The sequence below is a fragment of the Talpa europaea genome (assembly GCF_964194135.1).
Source record: "Talpa europaea genome assembly, chromosome: 9".
In the NCBI taxonomy this organism is placed as follows: domain Eukaryota; kingdom Metazoa; phylum Chordata; class Mammalia; order Eulipotyphla; family Talpidae; genus Talpa; species Talpa europaea.
Window position 1 is genome coordinate 26,188,911 of NC_140076.1, and position 20,798 is coordinate 26,209,708.

The following is a 20,798-nucleotide window of genomic DNA, read 5'->3' on the forward strand; positions in this document are numbered from 1 at the left end:
GAGGAGTGCATACGTCTCATCTCCAAATGGTAGAATGTGAAAGTTCTTGACTGCTAGTTTCTGGAATTTGGGCTTTACATGAAATGGTGGGGAGCATAAAGTCATTATGCAGTAGTAAGGTCAGACATTGCTCTAGGAAGATCATTCTGGAGTCCCGGAACAGGCTTACCAAATGGATCTGTTGTAATAGTCGGGTGAAGGGTTCTCTCTAAAGCAATCTATTCTCTCTGGAAAGGCTGAGGTTAAAATCCAGCCTTGACCTAAACTTCACACAACAGCCACTAGTTGGTAGCAATGTCCAAGGAATGAAAGCGACAGATCCCCAACTAGCAGTTTCCCCAGTCAATTCCTTGGGCTGTGAAGGGGAAATAAACATCTGGTGGAAAAAAAGATTAGGTACAAGAGCAGTCTGCGTCCAGGGAACCGCAAAGGTCCCCCAAGGGAAGGAGTAAGTGGAGCTCAGGGGATAAAGTGACCAATGCCTGGAGAATACGGTTGGGAGGGGGCGTGGTGAGAAATGAGGCTGGATGTTTCCGTTAGAAACTGATGGTGAAAAGCTTTGAATTTGCAGACTAAGGAAGCTGGACGTTCTCCTGAGCGAAACAGGGACCCAAGGAAGGTTTTAAGTAGGAGAGAGACGTGACTAGATTTGCATTTAGAAACCAAGACTGCAGAGCAGTGTGGAGGAGGGGAAAGCGACGGGAAGCCCTGGGGTTGCTGCAGGCTCCCGAGTTGGTGCGTGCAGGGCACTGAAGCCAACAACTGCAGTGGGCACAAGGCGTCAGATGTATAGGAAACTTACACAAAAACCACAGAATAAAAAAGAGGGCGTTAAAAAAGGGAGTTTTCACAGGAGAAAATGAATTCTTCTTCCCCTATTACTGTTTGAATACACATTCGGAACTCTTGCCTTTCCGCCTAAAGCCGCCCTGGAAGAACTGAGATAGTGAAACTTCTTTGAGTCTTGACTCTAGTTCATTCATTACTGACCAGAGTCTGATGGGAACCTGGAACAAAAGCTTAATTTAGCAGCTGCCTCCCCAGCCTGGGGAAGGGCAGTTAGCTCCTGCGGAGTGCGGACAGCACTCTGACCCAGGCAGCCCAGGACGCTGTGGGCCCAGCCGGGGAACCTGATCCAGAAGGCATCGGGGGAGAGGAGACGGCTGCACCCCAGATTTCAGACGCCGCACCTCACACACCTGCCAGTGAACCGCGCAATGAAAAGAAGGGGGTCGAGGGCGGCCCCGGTTGCCTTCTTACACTCAGTCATCGCAAGCTGCAGGCGTCACCTGATACTCCACAGGTACCCCAGGTGAGCTCCAGCCCCCAAGATGCTGCTGCTAAACTAGCCACGCCCCAATCTCCCGAGCCCGCGCGCCTCCCCGGAGACTGGGGCGCGCGGCGTCTCCAAGCGCCCGCGCCGCCGGGGCAGGCAGGCTCCGCGGGGGCCGGCCCGGGGCCACCTCAGCAGCCGCAGCAGCGCGGCTCTGATTGGTGGGGGCTCGCGCAGCGCCTCCGCGCCCACGCGGCTCAAAGAGGCTCGCCGTGCGGGGGCGCGCGGCACGGAGCGTCGCTGGCGGCGTCCGGGAGGACGGGCCGTCGCCCGGGCCTGCGCCTGCGCCTGCGCCGCGGCGCGCGCCGCGAGAACGGCGTCCCGGGGCCGGAAGCTGCGCCGCCCGGAGCATTGTGGGCCGCGCGGGGTGGGCCCGGCGCCTGCGCGCCCCTCCGTCTGGGAAATGGCGGGAGCTCGGTCTGTCCGTGCCGGCGGAGAGTGGGTGCTCGGGCTTTTTTAAGCCCGAGTCTGGAGCCTTGGGCCGGGGCAAGGCTGCGGGGCCGCCCGGCTCCGTCCCACGCCGGCGCCTCGGAGCCGCGCGCGCCATCTGCTTAGCATCCAGCTCTGGCCTCGGTCTGCCTCGCTCCTCCGCCCCGCCCCACCCCGCCCCGCCCTTACCCCAGTCGCGTTTCTTCCCACCCTGTGGGGCCACCACGGTTCCGCCCACGGATGTAAGAGCCGCGAAGGCACCTCGGTCCCGGACACTTCACTTTGCACGGTTCCCCAGGGGCCGTGCGTAAAGCTAGCGCGTAAGGCTTGCTCCCTCCACCTGGCCGCAACCCTGGTAGGTTAACCGCCCGGCCCCTGAGCTCGGGCTAGACGCCACCCTTCCCTGAACTTAACAGTCCTCACCTATGAGATAGTCAGCACCTAAGATTCTTGTACCTAATAAGGTTGATACTCATAGGCGCCTCCACTTACCAGGCACCTGTTTTCCCCTCGTCATGCCAGAAACATTACAGTTGCATCTGTGTGCTGTTAGGAAGGCTTCCACAGGCAAATTCCCCCCGGATTTTGTCAGCTGAGCCTCCAGAGACAGACATCCTTACTGCTGGATTTCATCAACTATTTTCAGATTTCCCATAGTGTGCCAAGTACTGTGTGTTAGTGCTGAAGACCCAGATGAGCCGACTGATTTCTTCCCATGAAATTGTGGCTAGTGGGGAAATTAGAACTTGAAATAAAGGGTAGAAGAGTATAGTGCCACAGGGAAGGAACAGATGAAATAAGTTTGAAATAATTCAGGAGCGGGAGGGAGAGGAGGGCAGCGAGAAGTGAAGAGAGCAGTATATAAAATGGAACCAGAAAGGGCGTATTCCCAAAAGGAATAGAGGGAGCCGGCCGTTTGTCAGCTTACTGGGCTCAAGCAGTGAACGTTCTCTGTACGTGAGAGAGGAGTGGGGTACAGGGTAGGGTTTATCTAGTATCACTGTTACAAGCAGGGTTTTTTTTTTTGACGTATTTGCTGTGACGTTAGACACATAACATTTTAGCCTGTCAAATGCAGGTATAGTACCTACCTCACATTGAAGATAATGCATATGAAAGCTTGAATATCAAGATTAGCACATAACTATCAGTTTTTGAACAGCAACTATGTGATATAAAATGGGAATGCCTTGAATGCCAAGCTATTTAGATTTTCTGTCGATACGAGGTGTATCATACAGAGTTGAGCGATAGAGGGCACTGAGCAGAGGTGCTCGTGTAAGAGACTGGTCACAAGTCAGAACTTGTCAAGCCACTATAGTGGTTGGTTGCTTCTTTCCCACTACCATCCAGATCTCCCTGTCCTCAACCAACAAGCATTTCCAAACCATGTTTCTAAAAACCAGCCATTTACATCTGTTTAAAGAAGTTACAGAGGGAGTAAGGTGGTGTATTTACAAGTTGGTTTGCCCAACTAGGAGTATAACTTAGTGTCTGTATGTAACAGTGACAACCAAAAAATATATATATAAATATCTTCCATCTGTACACAGCAGGGCAGGAGTGTCCATGTCTTCTTGAGCAGTGAGTTCTCAGCCTCCCACGGCCCTCCTTTCACGGTGATCGTCTGGGTCTCAGTGCAAAGGAGACTAGAACCTGGCAGCCCAATCTGATCCTTCCCTTCTCCTCCCTGCACTCCAGTGCTCCCAACTGGTCTCAGGCAAGGAAAGATTAATTTGAGTGGTTGGGCAGGAAGGGAATGGACGAATCCTAATGAAGCCTGACTTCTAATATGGGGAGATCCAGGCCTGCAGAAGAGAGTGGCCACATCCACCCCTTGGGGTAGAAGCCTCATAGTTCATAGTTCGATTAGTGTGTCCTTGGTCATAGGTCCAGTTCTACAGATTAGCTTGGTGAAGAAGGCAAATGTCTAGGAAGGACTTAGTCTTCACCCTTCAGGCACTGAGCTATTCAGGGTGAAGCCTGGGGTGTAGGTACAGAAAACTCTGGCTGATAAAAAAATAATAAAATCAGTAATAAAAAAATTATAAAACCTGTTGCTTGTATAAATAGAGCTGAGCAACAGTCTTGCTTTTGTTAAAATCCTGGAGCCATTAAAGTCCTGAATATTATCTGGACATCATTGCTGGCTGAAGAAAGGAGCCCCAGGCCCAGCTCCGCTGAGATCGGTCAGTTTGGAAGTCTTGAAGTCTCTTTCAGCTGTTTGTGCTCCATGGGATCCTTGAGTCTGGGAGCAGGCTGGGCTGGCGGTGTGAGGTGCCTCACACTTGGGAATCAGCCCCCAGGGGGTGGAACAGCTCCTCGGGTGTCTTGTCACTTTGGTTGGCTCCCCCCTGCCGGAAGCCGGAAGCAATCTCATCAAAGGTCCGGCCTTTAGTCTCAGGAACTTTGAAGTAGGTGAAGATGAAGAACAGAACTAGGAGCACCGTGAAGATGATGAAGACATATGGGCCACACAGTTGCTGAAAGACACACAGACAAACTTGAAGTGCTGACCATACATCCTGGCTGTTGACCTAGGTGAATCACTTTACCTTTGCTCTGGAAAAAGGGAACACTACCTATAAACCAGCAATTCTGGGATAAGTAAATGAGGCTCCACCTAAACCTGACAAGTAATGGGCTCTCAGGAGCAAGTTCCTGCTGCCACACAGAGTAAGGGATAACTCAAAGCTAACGAAAGCCAGGGTTCTTAGCATTGTGACCTAGGCACCTGAGCCTCGGTTTCCTCCTTAGCATGATTCCACTGAAAACAGGTGGGATAGCACTTGGCACGCATGCAGGGCTCCTGCACCAAGGCTAACAGTGAGTGCGGAGACACTGGGGTTCTCACCTCCACATACTGGAAGCACATGCCCACAATGAAATTTGAAGTCCAGTTGGAGAAGCCAGCAACAGCAATAGCAGCTGGGCGCGGCCCCTGGCTGAAGAGTTCAGCTACAATGAACCATGGGATTGGGCCAGGGCCAACTTCAAAGAAGGCCACAAAACCAAAGATGGCCACGATGCTCAGATAGGACATCCAGGGCAGCTGTTCCTGTTGACAACGAGAGAGAAGGGAGGGGGGTTAAGAGTGGGCTGTGATGGAGCCTCAGGAAAGAGAAACTGCAGCAGAAGCCAGGGCAGGGTTGAGAGCTCTGGGCTGAAAGGCAGGAGACCCAGGGCTCATCCTGTATCTGCTGCCTGATTCAGGTACTCCATGTTGACTTGTTCCCTCATCTGAACAAAACGACTTAAGTCCCGCAGGCTGGCTGAGAGCTCGAGTCTACCCTCGGTGTGGTCATGTAGTGTGCATGCGGGAGGTGGGTGGGGAGTCTCTAGGAGCCCCTGGATCTGGCTGTGGCTTAGTCCACCCAAGGCAGGAAGCTATCAAAGAACATTCCCACAAGAGGGCCACTTAGAGTAGACCCCCAACATGTGGGTCTATATATAATCATTCCGTTTAAGAAGGCTTTCGAATAAGCTGTGACTTTGCTTTTCACATCTCAAATTGTCACTTGCTTATCACTGGCTGTGTGCCAGGTCTCTCAGCAGTCACCGAACTGTCTAGACTTGGTTCAGCTGTAAAATGAAGCACTGCTGCTTTCCTTGCCAGAGGTGGCACAGGTGAGTGGCCCTTCCCGTGACGTGCTAGCACAGTTTACCACAGGGGTTATAATCATAGGCTGGGGCCAGCAGACCTGAGGCCAATTCCTGCCTTCGTCCCTTATCTGAAGCCTTACAACCTCACTGACGCTGGTGTCCTTAACTGGGAAGTGGGAATAATGAGCCACACCTGCAATTCCTGAGCACGTTAAGTGAGATAAAGCATTTTCCATGCCTCTGGTGGCAAGGACAGCACTTTTAAGACTGTTCTGAAGATGAATTGAGGCCACAGGTGAAGACTTTGAAAGACTTATTATTGGGCAGAGTGAGTCCCTAGGGAGAGGGGAATTGGCATCTGGGCCAGAGGTGGTATGTTCTGAAAGTACCAAGCAGGGTGGAACCAGGATATAAGTAGGATAGAAGGAGCCAGAAGGTCTAGCCAGGCCCAAGCAAGGGAGGGTAGGGGTCAGAACTAGAAAGAGAGCAGCCCCCTCCCACCCCACCCTGAACTCTGAGTGTTGCTGGCCAAGCACTTTGGTATTCGAATTCCATGTGACTTACCACCCACCTTCTGTGCCTTGCCCCAGAGCATGGCAACTCACCAGCAGTGCCAGGGCGATGGTCATGAGCACAGCACAGCCCGCCATGCCAGCCAGGCCGATGAGGTGCAGAGTCCGCCGGCCAGCTCGTTCCACCACAAATAGCTGTGGGCAGAGAAAGTGTCAGTGCCACCCCGCCTGTGCCCCTCTGACCACCCCTGCCACCCGGAGGCTCACCCCAAGAGCTGGGAAAGCCAGAAGCGCTGCAGATACGAAGAGGAAGACAGTACCGCCTCCTCCCTGGGGTCACACAGGGAGTGAGGGGGAGAGAGCTGGCCCCAGAGCCAGACAGCTGAGCATCCAGGCTGTGACCTTGGATGAGCTGCTGCACTTGGACCAACGGTGTCATCAGCTGCTTGACAGAGTAATGAATCTGACGAGTTGTGAGGCTGAATGAGATGGCACTTATGGAGCAGGTGGCACACCTGGCTCACAGTGAGTGCTGCCCTTCAGTCAAGAGGCCCTGAGCTGGACTCACCGACACGACGGTGAAGGCTGTGTTGACCACGCCGGAGCCGATGGTGGCATACACGGGCTGCTCCACCCCCGCCTTCTCGAAGATGCTCGTAGAGTAATAGAAAACCTATGGACAGAGCAGTAGTTGGGGCTTGGCTAGGCGCTGTGGCCTGTCCCTAGCCTCTGTCCTGGTGGGTGCGGGGGACCTGTTCACAGCACACATTTGACCACAGGGTTTGGGGCCGGAGGAAAGGGTGGGTGAGGCGCACTCACAGCGTTGATGCCCGACAGCTGCTGGGACAGCTGTAGCACCATGGCGATGAGGATGGGCTGGCGGTAGGCGGGAGAGCGGAACAGCTCCAGGATCGTGACCTTCTTCTCCCGCATCATCTGCCGACTCTCTTCCTTCATCTCCTGCAGGTCGCGGGTGACATCTGACGTCCCACGCAGTTTCTTCAACACTGGTGGGGACCGGAGGGTAGGTGGGGGTGACTCAGAGCGGAGAGGGCCAGGGCCAGGGGGTAGGGAGGAGGGCAGGCCCTGCCCGTACCGCTCTTGGCCCGGTTCTCCTCGTTGCGGTTGATGAGCAGGAAGCGGGGGCTCTCGGGGCAGAGGGGCAGCAGGATGCACTGCAGCAGGGCTGGGATGAAGATGATGCTCAGCAGCAGGGGCCACAGCTCCTTGTTGCCCATGATGGAGTCCAGGCCGAACACCTGGGGGAAGCAGAGTGGAGCAAATGGCTGTGAGTGCCCTGCCCCTGGGCCGGCTCCGGGCCCACTCCAAGCACCCCATGGCCTGCACTGGCTTAACGTGAGCTGCTGCTTTAGGGGGAGGACTCCAATTTTGGAGGCTCAACCTCACTGAACCTCGGTTTGTTCATCTGTCATGTAGGGAAAGGAGGCCCTACCTCACATCATTAGTGGGAGGACGTGTGCCAGACCCAGAGCGTGGAGCTGCTGTTGTATCACAGGACACTCACGCACGGGGAAGGGAGGCTTTCTGGAGGGTGGTTATATAAAGGCTGGAGGCAGGAGAGTCTGGCATGTTATGGAAACAGTGGGCTTCCCCGTGGTTGGGTCCCTGGGGTGAGGAGAAAGCACGCAGATCCAGCGAGCTGGGATGAGAAGGGTCAAGTCAGCTGGATTTGCTCCCCACCCAGAGAGGCCCTGGGAGAGCTGTAAGTGGTGGTGTGTTCTCTGGGCGCTGTGCCTAGAACATGTACCTCGAGGCCGTCCTCGGCAGGGCTGTGGAAGGTTGAGGGCAGAGCCAGACAGACCCTTACCTGGGCGATGAGGATGCCAACGACAATGCCGAGCTGGTGCAGAGTGCCCAGGGCTCCTCGGAGGGCCGTGGGGGACACCTCCCCCACGTACATGGGCACAAAGCCCGTGGTCAGGCCACAGTACACGCCAATGATGAAGCGGCCCAGGATCAGCATCTCGAAGGACTTGCCCAGTTTTGAGAAGCCCATGAGCACAGCGGACACGAAGGCCAGCAGGTTCATCATCAACATCGAGTTCCGCCTGGAATTGGGGGGCAAAGGTCAGGCAGGTCCTGGGATCACACCAGCTCCCCAAAGGCTGAGGCACAGGAAATGGGCAGGTACGTCTCCCCCACCTCCTGCTCCCACCCGGGGCTCCCTCAGAGGAGTCAGGACCCCTCTCCTGCTCACCGGCCGAAGCGGTTAACAAAAAGGCCTACGGAGAAGGAGCCAATCATGCCCCCGACAGAGAAGATAGCCACGGAGAGGGACCACAGCGTGGTGAGCGTGGTGGCTGAGATGCATTCCCCGTAGCGGTGGATCCACGTCTGGTTGTAGAACTCCTCGATCACCTGCAGTGGGAGAGGTGCTCAGGGGGCCTGGCCAGGACCCGCCACTCTTTCCCCCTGCACATAACTACAGAATGCTGGAGTGGGCCTGGCATCCAGCCCTGACACAGCGCAGGGCCGGTTCTTAAGCTGAGTCCCTCCCCTTTCCAGGGCCTCAGTTTCCCCGGGTGAAGAACCAGGGCACAGGCCCTCACACTTCCCCGAGTTGTTGTTTCTGACATCTGTGGTTTCACTTGCGTATCGGGATCTTTGGGATGGTGGCAAATGACCACGGGTGGAAGTTCAGGCAGAGAAAGAAAACGCTTCTTTCCCCTTGTCCTTTTGCTACTCATGGTGCCAAAGGTCCCAGCTCCTGCTGCTGCCAGCCATCCCACTCCTGCTGCTGGGGAAGAAAAGGCAGGTGGACAGAAAGTTCTGCCATTCTGAAGATCCTGAGAGGAAGGGCAGGGCGGGCCCATGTGCACTCAGGGTCTGCTGTGACACACACAGACCTGCCCGCTGCTGCTTTATGCCTCCAGGTCCAGCTCCTCATGGCTGGCCAGGGAGTGCTACCTTGACAGACCCAAAGCCTCTTCCCCTCTCCCAAGTGTCCAGGGGGAGGTATAGGGAAGGTGAGGACAAGGAAGCAGTTCCAGGAACCAGAGACACCTGTTCGAGCACTGGCCTGATGCCAGGTATGTGGCAGGCAGGCAGCACCGGTTCTGCTATGCCACTCATTCTGCTGTCAGGCAAACACACACACACAGTGCCATGGCACTGGCCACACCCCTGGCCGTGTGTGACTGGGTTGAGGCTGATGTACCCAGAACAGCTTCCTGCGTAGGCACCATCTCTCTCCACACCTCTTTCCTTCCCTCCCCCACCACCTCTGATCTGAATCGACCTGGCCTCAGTCCGTCACAAGCTTGCATGTCCTCCTCCCCTCATCAACTCCAGCTCAAACTGGACCCCATCCAAACCCACCCATTCTGCAGGCCATCTTGCAACGTGGCAGGTGGATGCATGCACGGCAGTGGTGCAGTCTCTGTTCAGCCCCCTTAGCACTGCTCTTGGCCCACCCTATACCTCCCAAGTCTCAGGGATTATGCAGAAGAGAAGGCTGTGGGTGGCCACAATTGCCAAAGGGGAAACCAAGGCCCACGGTCCCAGGAATGCCCACTGAGTGGGCTCGACCTGGGCCCATAGTGGCGGTACACCCTTGATTTCTAACCACCTTTCTCCTGTCCTACTGACATGACCCATTCTGGTCTGTCCCTGACAGAGGTCAGCCTCCCGAGGTTGAAGGAGGAGGCAGCCCTCATGATCTGATAGTCTGTCCCAGGGAAGCCAGAGCGCGCAGGGGTTAGGAACCTGGGTTCTGAATGTGGACACAACCATGTCCAGTTCCCAGCTTTATCCCTTATCTCCAGTGTGACTGAGAGCAAGCTAACTCATCTCCAGTGTGACGTTAGCAAGACCTACCTCACAGTGCTGCAGGGAAACAGTAAAACATACGTAGAGCGCTGACAGTGCCTGGCACCATCGCTGAGCCAAGGGACCCTAAAATCACCCCGCTATGTTCCAGTTCTAACCTGGGGGCAGTGCAGACCATTACTGACTAAGTCTAACCAAGCCTTATCCCCTAATCTAAAATCAAGGTCCTTGCAGTTAGCCGTTCAACCACTCCACCTGCCACCAGCTTTTGCCTTTGCTGGCCACCGTTCCAGGTACCTGCCTGGAGCCCACCCTGCCTCACCACCTGAAACCTGCTGAGGCCCCCCAGTAGACTGTCCTCCCTGAGGGCGGGGACCCCAGCAGCTCACAGATGGGCCTGTCCCAGAGCCAGTGCCAGGGTGGGTGAGTGGAAGGGTCAGTGAAGAAAGGGGCCTTAGGTCCTCCTCTGGGAAGCCCTGGCTTCTGCTGGGGGCAGAGAGAAGGAAGATCTGAACAAAACAAGACACAAAGTGCTTGTGTTCTTCAGGGGACAAAACCAACTCCACAGGACGACTGGTTGGGAACAGCAATGCTTCATTTATCAAGCTCTGCAGAGAACAAGCTGTCCCAGATAAGGGGCTGTCCAGATAAGGGACTCTCCCCCTCTGATGGCCCAGACTTTTCTGACCCACCATCGGGTGGAAATCTTCCCTGTCCCACCACTCTCACTTTGCTGCCCAACGTAATCAGACCCAGGAGCAGGGCCCCAGGGCACTGGTGTCCCAGGTGCTTCCTACAGGGGCAGAGAGAGCTATTTGTCCAGATGGTGTTTACATATTTGCAATCTATGGTTCTCAGGGTTGTCCCACTCTGTCTCAGAGGTTTGTCCACATCACCAGTTTAAATGCTGCCCAGCCGTCAGTTTTACGAATTTACTTGAGATTGTGTGCTAAGAATGAGTGAGCTGCATAAGGGGCGTGAGGCTGACGTTTCCCCTCCTGGGGCTGGCTGGAGATGGGCGCAGCTGATAAGAGGACTGTGTGTACGTGGAGCATCACCAGAGCCCCCACCGCCTGTGGTACACAGGTCAGAGATGGACCAGACCTTGTCCAGGGCCAGCTCCTGTGCCTCAGTCCGTCTGCTGTTCAGATCGCTGTAGGGGGTTGTAGGAGGAGTAACCAGCCCCTCTACCCTTTACCTTCTCCATCGCCCCAGGCTCATCCTCCCACCTCCCCGCAGCATTTCCTGGTGAAGCTAAGGCTGCCCTGGGGGCTCCTGCCTCTTGATCTGGAGCTGGAGAGTTCTGGAAAAGAAGCAATGCTTCATCTCCTTTCCTGCTGTTTGTGTGGGGGCCTCAATGTCTGTTCCCCCGTGGACCTATGTTCAGTAGGGGCTCAAAGCTGGCCCTTTGCCCAGGGAAGTCATGTAGAGTCAGAGGAAGCCTCCCCCTGGGGAGAAGTTCTGGGGTCACCTCTTCTATTCACTCATGGCCCTTAGCATCCAACCGAGCGGTGTGCAGGCACCTCTAAGGGAAGAGCCTACTTACTACTCCCCTAACAGGAGCCAAAGACCCTTGTCTCCATGGCAAGGCCTGGCACGTGGCTCTTCTGTGCTCATCTGTCCTCACAAGCCAGCCACTGCCCCCCATCCAGTCAGTCACCAGATTCTGTTTTGTTTCTCCCACTCTCCACCCAAGCAGCACCTGCCTAGTCTTACCTGGATTCTGCTCCTGACCCCCCACTCCACCCAAGCCAGATCCCGCTCCCCATAATCACCCTCCAGCAGAGCAGCAGGAGTCCTACATGTCACATGCACCAAACCCAGCCGTCTGCCGGCCTCGGCTCCCTTCCCACTCATTCCCAACCTCCCACTGCCCGGGGTCCCTGTGAGCGCATGCCTGCTGGGGAGAACGGAGGGCCCTGTTAGGGTGCTAAGGGGGGAGAGGGGGTGGTGTTGAGGGGCATATTAGAGATTTCTGTCCAATCACCCACTCATTGTACCTGATGGGCGGGGCCCCCTTGGCAGCACCGTGGGGGCCAGCTTGGAGAAGCAGGCTGGCTTTGGGCAGTCTCCTTGGACCGGACACCTTCTAGTAAAAAGCTATACCCTCAGCCAGCAGTTCTCCTGGGGTGCAGGTAGGGGGAAGCTGGTATCATATCTGACTTCTTAGAAACACCCCCTCCTTACCCCTCTGGAGGCAGCTGTGGGTGAAGGACCACATGTCTGCCCGCCAGCAGAGGAAGTCCTGACTTCCGGTGTCCCAGTGATGTCTGTGTGGGGCCCTGGGTGTGAGCCTGGGCTTGAGGCTGAGCACACTGCCTGCCAGAGGCACAAGCCACTACTCAGTCAGTCTCCCAAGGAGAGAAGCCACCACCTACCACCTATAAGGAGCATGAGGGACAGGATTTTCCATTTCAAAACTGCCAGAGTACAAAGCATTCGCCTAAGGAGCTTAAGAGGGAAAAAAAAAAGAGCCTGCAGACCACGGGCCTGCCTCAGACCCTGCTCTTCAGAGCCTGCCTTTCTGCCCTGGGCAGAGGGGATCCACAGGCCGACAGCTGTGGCTTCAGCTAAAGGGAAAGAAGAGATTTTTAGGGTTCAGAGGATGACATTACCACTTTATAGGCGGTGACTCCCTTATCAGTGAGGCGCATATAAGTCAAAGCTTAGAGCAGGGATTGCTGAACATTTTATAAAGACTAGATAAAAAAATATTAGGGTCTGCTGACCACACACTTATTTTTTGTTGCTTATTTTTCTCCTTTTTCCCCCAACTCTTTGAAAATGTAAAAACTACTCTTAGCTCATTGGCTTTGACCCTCCTGGCAGCTCTTGATCTAGAATTCTGGACTACTGGTTGGTCTCACCATTCTTCCCTTAGACATTGTTCTACCCGGGAAAGCCTGGGTCTTCTAGATCACCCTGAGGAGCAAGTCCTCCTTTCTCCTAGATGGGGATGAAAGGAATTAAACAGCCAGCCAAGCTCTGTGCTCCAGCTAGGAGGAGGAACGGGTCAGCTTGTCAGGTCAGTCTCTGCCTGGCCCTGACCCCTGTTTCCTGTTCCACGCCTTCCCTTCCCCCCTATATTTCCTCCCCCAATCTGGGGTTGCCCTCCAATTCAGTCCAGGGCTTATGTCTCCATGGCATCATCTCTCAGTCACACCCCAAGGTCAGCTGGGAGTCAATGCTACAGGTGTGGCTGGACAGATAGCCCCGCCTGCTGTGTCCCCAGGGGCCTCTCCCCGTGGCCTGCAGGAAGAGGCCCAGACAGCAGATGGAGATAGAAGCTGGGCTCCCACCCGGCAGTAGAGGATCGGACCACCCGGGTTGCCTCTCCTATCTCGGGTTGCCTCTCCTATCTCCCGACCCAGCCTCCTCCGGGCTCTGGCCTCCTGGGTCTCTCCTGCAGCAAGACCTTCACCCCCTGAGGTGGACCCTGCTCAGCCTTTTGTGCGTCCCTACTGCCCTCTGGAGGAAGTGTCTCCTCCATCCACAACATGACCAGACACAGCAAAACTCCCTGTATGATCTGGACACCCCATACCTCACACTTTCACTTTCCTGGCACTTTGCCTTCTCTCTGCTAATGGCCTTTCAAAGAATGCAAGGGCACTCCATGAGAAGTCTTCCTGAGAAACTAGTCTCTTCCTCAAAAGGGGCCATTAAGTCCCTAGAGGACTTCAGCAATGTCCACAGACATTTTTGGCTGTCCTGCTTGCAGGCGGGGTGCCTCGGGCCTCCAGCGGGCAGGGTCCACATTTCCACGACTGTCCTGAGAAAGGACACTGTGCGCTCCTCCTAGACCACATTCCACACGAGCACAGCCAGATCCATGGTATCACTGCTGCACAGCACAGGGGTAGAGAGAGTGGCTGCTGTTTGGCAAACAAGCCAAAAGTCTGAGGGGCTTAAGACATGACGTAGCTGTGACAGGGTTGTAATGCTGTAAGCAATTGTGCAACTGTGTGGGGAAATTGTTGAGATGTCTGTACATGACTGAGCTTGACTCACTTGGAAGTCAGAGCAGGAACAACCAGCCGGGTAGCAGCTGCAAGTGTGTAAAAGGGTGTCTAGGTACCCATCTGACTGTATAGTGTAACTGTCATTCCTTTTATGGTGGTCAAGGACACTCACTGCAGCAAATCCCAGCTCCAGCACTTTCTAGCTGTGTGTCCTTGGTTTAACCACTTAACATCTCTGTGCCCTAGTTTTTTATAAAACAGGGACTAGAGTGCCTAATGGAGTTACTGTCAGGAATAACCGGCAGCGCCTGGCACATGGTGAGTGAGCTGTAGGCTGTGAGGTTTGTATTATGGAGACAGGAGAAGGGAAGAGAGGACCCAGAAACGTTTGGGTCAGGAGAGCACAGCTCAGCTCCAGGGAGGTGGATGTTGCCTCCAGTAATTTTGCTCAGCACGCTGGGCCTGTCTTGGGCAGATCTTGCCTCCTCTCCAGTCCAAGTTCCTTCTCTGTCAAATAAGGAGCCAACGGACCATCAGGCCCCGTCCAGCCCAAACTGTCTGGTTTCTGAGGATGCCTCATACTCAGGCATGCCTGACACTGTCCCTTGGCCAGGAACGCATGGCCTTTAGTCATCTCGGTTGGCAACTCAGTCGTTTGGGGAGGGAAGAGGCAGTTCTCAGACCCACCCAGTTTAGGGCTGAGGATGCCTCTGTTCACTCACTAGGCTCTTTCTGTGGCCCGATTCATCTCCCCCTCCTCTTCCCCTGGGAGACTTTAAGGACCAGCAATGTCCAGTCACAGTCCAGGATGGACGTCACAGGGATGAATGTCATGACGCACACAATGAGGGCGGGGAAGGGCCTGGCGTCTACCTTGATTTCCTCCTTCAGTAGAGGGGGAATTATTCTCAGCTCCACCCACTGCAGGGTTACTGTGAGGAGATAATTTATGGGGAGGTGCTTTGTAAACATTTAGTGATGATTAAATAACTACTTCCAGGAGGAAGCCCTCTGGGGCTGTTTTATAGTGGAAACCAAGCCTCTTCTGGTAATTAACAGGAGCACTGGCATCTTTCTTTACATTCGGTGGGGCAGGATTCCTACGAAGAGCAGGCCAGCCTGGCCAGGCCGGCGCAATTTCTCTGAGTACTCTGAGCAGACGAGTTAGTGTGTCTGGCGGGGCCTGGCAATTCCATGCCAGTGGGAGGCTCTGAGCAGCCACATCGCCGCACAGGCTGTTCTCACTGCCTGGATACCTGCCCCTCCTTCCCGAGGAGTGCCTGGCGCTTCTAGGTCGAGCTCGCTGCCAACGCCAAGAAGCTCCTCCTGTCTCGTCACTCCTACCCCAACGTTATTCCTTCCTTTCTCTTTTGTCCCACAGCACCCAGAGCCCCCTGTTAATGATTCTTTGACCAGGGGTGCCCTCTGCCCCTCTGGATGGTGAGTCTTTGGAGGGTGGGGAAGGGCCCAGCTCAGACCTTGGGTTGGGCAGCTCCACGAGGGCCAGGATGTGCCCATTGTGTTCACAGCCAGATCCCTCCCACTGTTCAGGACGGTGCCTGGCACAGTCCTTGTTGGAGGGAAGTGTTGGCAGAATGGAATGGTAGTGCCTGCCCAGAACAGCGCCTTCAGGGTCTCCCCAGGCTGTCAGTGTGCCGAGGCACTGGCAGCTCCCTCTGGGTCCTCCTCTGTCACCCCTCTTCACACATCAAGTTGCTCACTCCAAATCTGCTCCTGGTTGGCAAACTCCCAGTCAGCTTGCGAGAAGGGTTTGTGAAGTGCAGAAGTAAACAGAGTGAGGGCCTGAGTGCATGCCCGGGAAATGCCACTACCTTTCAACGTATGAGATGTCAGTTCTGGCCACTTGGTCCCTGGCTTTGGCCCTCAAATTTCCAAAGTCACCTTTGGACAGGTGGCACCATAGTGCTCCTCCTGCAGGTGAGTGAGTTCAGGCTCACCTGGGTCCTCTGAGCTCCAGCCTCCAGGCGTTGGTCAGCGGGCTCCACCCAGCCCCCATTGCAGTTCTCACCTTTCGCCTATTTCTGGTTAGACCGGAAGCTCCAGAATTGGAGAACTTCACCCAGGATTTGTCTACAAGCACAACCTCAGAAGTATCTCCATCCCTCCTGGCTGGATGCAAGCCCTGTGCCTCAGTTCCACCACCACCTGCCCCCTGGAGGGCCTCTCCCCTTCCTGCCCTCCCCTTCTCTGTTGATTCCTTACTACATGTTTAAAAATTAAGTTTTCATATTTAAAAAAATTCCTCTCCAGGAGCCTCCCTGGTGGCTCATGGGTTTAAGACACAGCACTATGAAGCTATCCGCAGCCACTGTAGCATGAGTTAGATCCCCGGCCAGGGAACAAGCCACATGGTGCAGCAGACCTCTCCTGTCTCACCCGCTGCTCCCCTCAGCAGTGTATTTCAGGCAGTCTGCCTGTTCTGTTCCCCACTCTGTCTCCAGTGAATCCTCTCACCCCCCTGCATCTCTGGCCTGTGCCCCAGCTCTTATATGCATAAATAAATAAATCTTTAAAAAAAAAAAAAAAGGAGGGCCTCTCCAGTGGCACAGCGGGTTGAGCGCAGCACTATGAAGCTGTCCACAGCCTCTGTAGCATGAGTTCGAGTCCTGGCCGGCCAGGGAGATACCCACATGGTGTGGCAGACCTCTCCTGTCTCGCCTGCTGCTCTTCTCAGCAGTGTTTGCAGTCAATCTGCCTGTTCTGCTCCCAGCTCTGTCTCTGGTGAATTCTCTCACCCTCCTGTGCCTCTGACCTGTACCCTAGTTCTTGTATATATAAATCTTTAAAAAAAAAAAAAAAAAAAGGAAAAAAATTCCCCTCCGTCACCATTGTGCCTCCCATGGCTCTTGGAGGGGCTGTGTCTACACTGCCAGGTCCAACTCGCTGGAAGGAGACATCTACCCATATGACTCTACCCAGCAGCAACCCCCTCTGCCCCTGTTCCACCACAGGCTTCCATCAGATCTCTCGCCTTCAAAAAGAGGTGGCTGTTTGTCCAGGGAGACCTTGTGGGCACCTGACAGCATTCCTCACGCCCTTCCTCCACCCACTAGGTACCATGATGGACAGGTACCACTAAGGCCATGGCCATGAACAAACCTGCCCTCAGGTGCACCCAGTCTCCCTGTCTTGTCAAAATCTCATCTCCTGGTTTAGAGGTGCCCGCTCTTTCCCTTCTTAGGATCCTCTTCTATCACTGGGGATATTCTCTGGGGCTTGACCCTAAACTTCTCTTGTGACTCCATAGACTCTCCAGGAGATCTTTCTCTGCTGCCATTTGGAGACCAGTGACTTTCGCCAGCTGACGAGCCTCCTGGGAAACAGACCCCCACATCCAGGGGCTTCCTGTGCATGTTTGCATATGTCACACCAAATCTCAGTTCCTGCCCCTGCCACCTATCAGCTCCTCCCATACCTGCTGCTCCTCCACAACCCATGGCCCCAAGCCAGAACCTGGGAGATATTTTTTTTTTTTAATAGAGGCATGTTTTATTTATTTATTTGTTTGTTTGTTTGTTTTGTTTATACAAGCACTGGGTACAGTCAGAAGCCCGGGAGGGCGAGAGAATTCACCAGAGCCAGAGCGGGGAGCAGAGCAGGCAGAAGGACCGAAGTCCACTGCTGAGGGGAGCAGCGGGCGGCAGGAGAGGTCTGCGCGCCATGTGGGACCCTCCTCCGGTGGGCGGGGAGCAGCCGGGGATTGAACCGGCGCCGCAGAGGCCACGGGCAGCTTCACAGCCCAACGCTCAACCGCTGCGCCACCGGGGAGGCCCCTGGGAGATATTTTTAAACCCTACTCTCCTACCCACACACTGAACCCATAATCAAATGCTGCCCATTCTTCCTATTGTTTTCTACCCTATTGCAAGCAGCTTTCTCACTAGTTTCCTGGTCTCTTGTCTCTCATTCTCAGGCCCACCCCACTGTACCAGCTGCCTGAATCATTTCCCTAAAATGCAAATCTGATCCCACTTGTCCTCTCCAATGTGTTCCTATTGTCCTCATGTGATGTCTATCCTCCCCAACTTGGCCTTGGGTTGGAGCCTACACTCCATTTGGTTGTGTCATGACATGCAGGGGGACTGGATGTTTCCCAGATAAAATCTATTCACAAGGCCCTACGTGGCCAGGCTCTGGCTTACCTTGTGGCCTCCCTGCCTACACCAGTGGCACACCAGGCGTCTTGCCTCTAGGTATTTTATTCCTACCTTTGCAGGTGGGTCGCCTGCTCACCCCAAATCTGTTCCGTTTCTGGAGAACACCTCCTCTGGCCTGACCCTTAGTTCCATTTCCACCATAAACTTACTAGGTGATCAGTCAAGACATCACTCAGTCCAGCAGGATTCACCTTTGGCTGCACCTCCTAGGGAACTTTGAAACCTCAGTGCTCAAGCTGTATCCCAGACCAGTTAGAACAGACCCTGGGAGTGTCCAGGGGACCTGTGTGCAACTGAGAACCTGACCTCGTGCTAAGACTGTACAGACTTGCCATCTGTAAGTCTGGCTCCCTAAGGGCACCAGCTCGAGGCACGCACCTTGGTAGGGCTGTTCACAGCACTCAGCAAAAGCAGGGTTTGGGCTGTTATAAGCCTAGGCCCAGGGTAGCCATTTCAGATGAGTCTGGAAAAATCCTGTCACCTCCTCTGCAGCTGATCGTGACTCAGCAGGTCAAGCCTTCCTGGTGACCTGCTCCCCAGATTTGGGCGTGGCCCTCACAGTCACCCTCTGCCTATTTGGAGGAGGCCCAGCTCTGGCTCCCAACATTGCCTAGCTCCCCAAAACAGGCCCCGATTACTCAGGAGTCAGCCACACTCACTCTCTAGCCTTACCTTTCTGGACCATGCATGCCCCTCGCGCTCCACAGGAAGGTGGGACTTTTAAACTGGCCAGGTAGCTAGTCAGCAAGACAGCCTGAGATTGTGGAAACTACAGAGCTTGGTTTCAGACTCCATCATTCACTAGCTGTGAATGACTCTGAGCCCATGGATCATTTCATCTGCCCAGGACCTCAGTTTTCAGATCTATACGATGGAAATCACCCCCAACCTCACAAACATATGCAAAAGGCCCGGAAGAGAGCAGTGCCTTTTATATTCCCTTTCCTGCCCCCTTCCTCTCTCCTCCATAAGGCAGGCGGGCCGGGTGGAGGTGGTCACTGGGTCCCTCCCAGTCTTGACATTCAGGTGAACAAGTGAGGGCAGATCTGGGATGCATTGTGGGGAGAATGAAGTAAGCTCAGTCCTCCACCCCCTGCAGCTCCCTAGGGCAAGATGCCATTTTTGCTTTGACTGGCACAGGGCTGCCAGGAGAAGAACCAATTTTAACCCAGAACAGGACGCCTTACAAGGAATGGGCATGAACACAGGCCCGTGGACCACCTGGCAGGAGAGAACCCCAAGTCAGGTTGGTGTTAGATACCAGTTCCATCTCTGGTCGGCTGGGTGACCATTCTCCCCACCTGCAGGATGGGACTGGAGGCTGCAAGCTGCCTGCCTACCTCAGAGAAGCAAGTGAGATAAACACCAGGCAAGCTTTTTGTCACCCCTGGGTGCCACATCACTGCAGCATCATTCTACCGAGCGGAATTGTGGCTATTACACATCAGTGTTGGGTGAGAGGTTGGTCAAGATGACTAAGCTGAAGTAAATAACCCTGCCTTCAAGACACAGGGTAAGTGTGCTGATGTCGAGAAGCCAAGGAAGGAACGGCACTCACCTTCTGGGGGGCATTGATGACCCCAGTGTTGTAGCCAAACTGCAGGGAGCCAAGTACTGCCCCTCCCACGGCCATCAAGAGGCGGCCCGTCAGCTTCTGCAGAGAAAGAAACCACACGGTTACAGGCATGTCTGGGCCCAGGTTACCTGCCAGCCCTGGCAGAACCTGGGCTGGCAGGTCCCCTTGTTCAGTTATCTCGTGCGACTCCTGGCACCATACCAGTCCTTCTCCCAGGAAACCTGGCCACTTCCTGACCTCAGGTGACCGAACCAGCCCTGCTGACTTCTAAACACTGGGCTGGCCGGACTCCTTCCTGGGGAGAGAGGGTAACTGGGGTCTTCTCTTTCTCTTTGCACCCAGGTTGGGGCTAGAGGGAACAGATCTTGGCATTCTCTGGGGTCTCACTCCCCTGGTGGGGCCCTGCCTGGGGTCCAGGCGGCTCCGGGTTCTCTGATTAGAGGGGTCTAGGAACCAATCCCCCTATGCAAGGGAAGCTTAAATTATGTGGGAGAAGCAGCAGAAATCAGGGGGGGGGGCACCCTGGATTTGGGGTGCTGGCTCCTAATTCCAGTGCATCTGCCCACTTGCTCTGAATTCTGGTGTGCTAAGTCACCCTTCTGCACTCCTTCCCGGCCCCCCATTTGCAGGCACTGGAGATGTGGTCTTGCCCTCCTTTGTCCCCTCCCTCTCCTCACAGGGAGGCATCTGAGGCTGGGAGGCAGACATGAGTTCCAGCTCACTTCGAGGTCTACAGCAGAGACAGACTGCAGAGCTTGGGGCCTCTGACTCCCACCCCATCCTTCACGGTGACCACCCCAGACCACGAGCTTCCCAGGGTTATTTGGGCACAGGTGACAGACCAGCCAGGAATGTGTTCTGGAAAAGTACACCACACAGGGCGAGTAAGAGTTGGGCCAAGCTGCTTCCAATAGGAAAGGGGCTGGGGGGTTGGGGGGAAAGGGCCCTGGAAGCCAAGGGCATGAAGGCAGCAGGCAGAAAAGAGGAGGCCAGCAGGCAGGAGGCCCCTGTGTGAGCAAGGGAGGAAGAGAGGACATTTTCTGACTTTGAAAATGAAGAAGCCAAGAAATGTGACAACAGCAGGCCCTTACCTGGTTGTGAAAGAAAGGCACTAGGGAGGGAGGCCAAAGAAACAACAGGGCTCATGGCACCCGCAGGGGCTGGACACGGGAGAGAGGTCTGGCCTTGCTGCGGGTCTCGCTTTCCCCATAGAACCCAGAAGCTGCCCTGACTCGAAGATCCTCAAGACTGCACTGGGCTTTGCTGTTAATCAGGCATGTTCTGAATATGGCCTTTTCATTCTCAAGCAGCCGGCAGGCCAGCAGTTGCAAAAGCCAGGGTTCTTACATCGCAGGCTGAGAAAGAGGAAGGAGCCCCAGGGGAGTGCTGGGTCCCACCCAGCCACCTAGCCCCTCC

The 20,798-nt window shown here is 54.9% G+C and overlaps 1 protein-coding gene across 1 annotated transcript; it reads right to left on the minus strand.

The window, feature by feature from the left end:
* Positions 1-4,044: 4,044 nt before the first annotated feature.
* On the minus strand, positions 4,045-19,454 carry SLC2A1 (solute carrier family 2 member 1; the record flags this gene model as incomplete). The annotated part of the gene is made up of 9 exons (XM_084242035.1): positions 19,365-19,454; positions 8,096-8,256; positions 7,706-7,946; positions 6,974-7,136; positions 6,697-6,884; positions 6,446-6,550; positions 5,971-6,072; positions 4,617-4,820; positions 4,045-4,245 (listed from the first exon to the last, which is right to left on the minus strand). The coding sequence occupies exons 1-9, from the start codon at positions 19,437-19,439 to the stop codon at positions 4,045-4,047; spliced, it is 1,440 nt and encodes a 479-aa protein (XP_084098161.1). The 5' UTR covers positions 19,440-19,454.
* Positions 19,455-20,798: the final 1,344 nt, after the last annotated feature.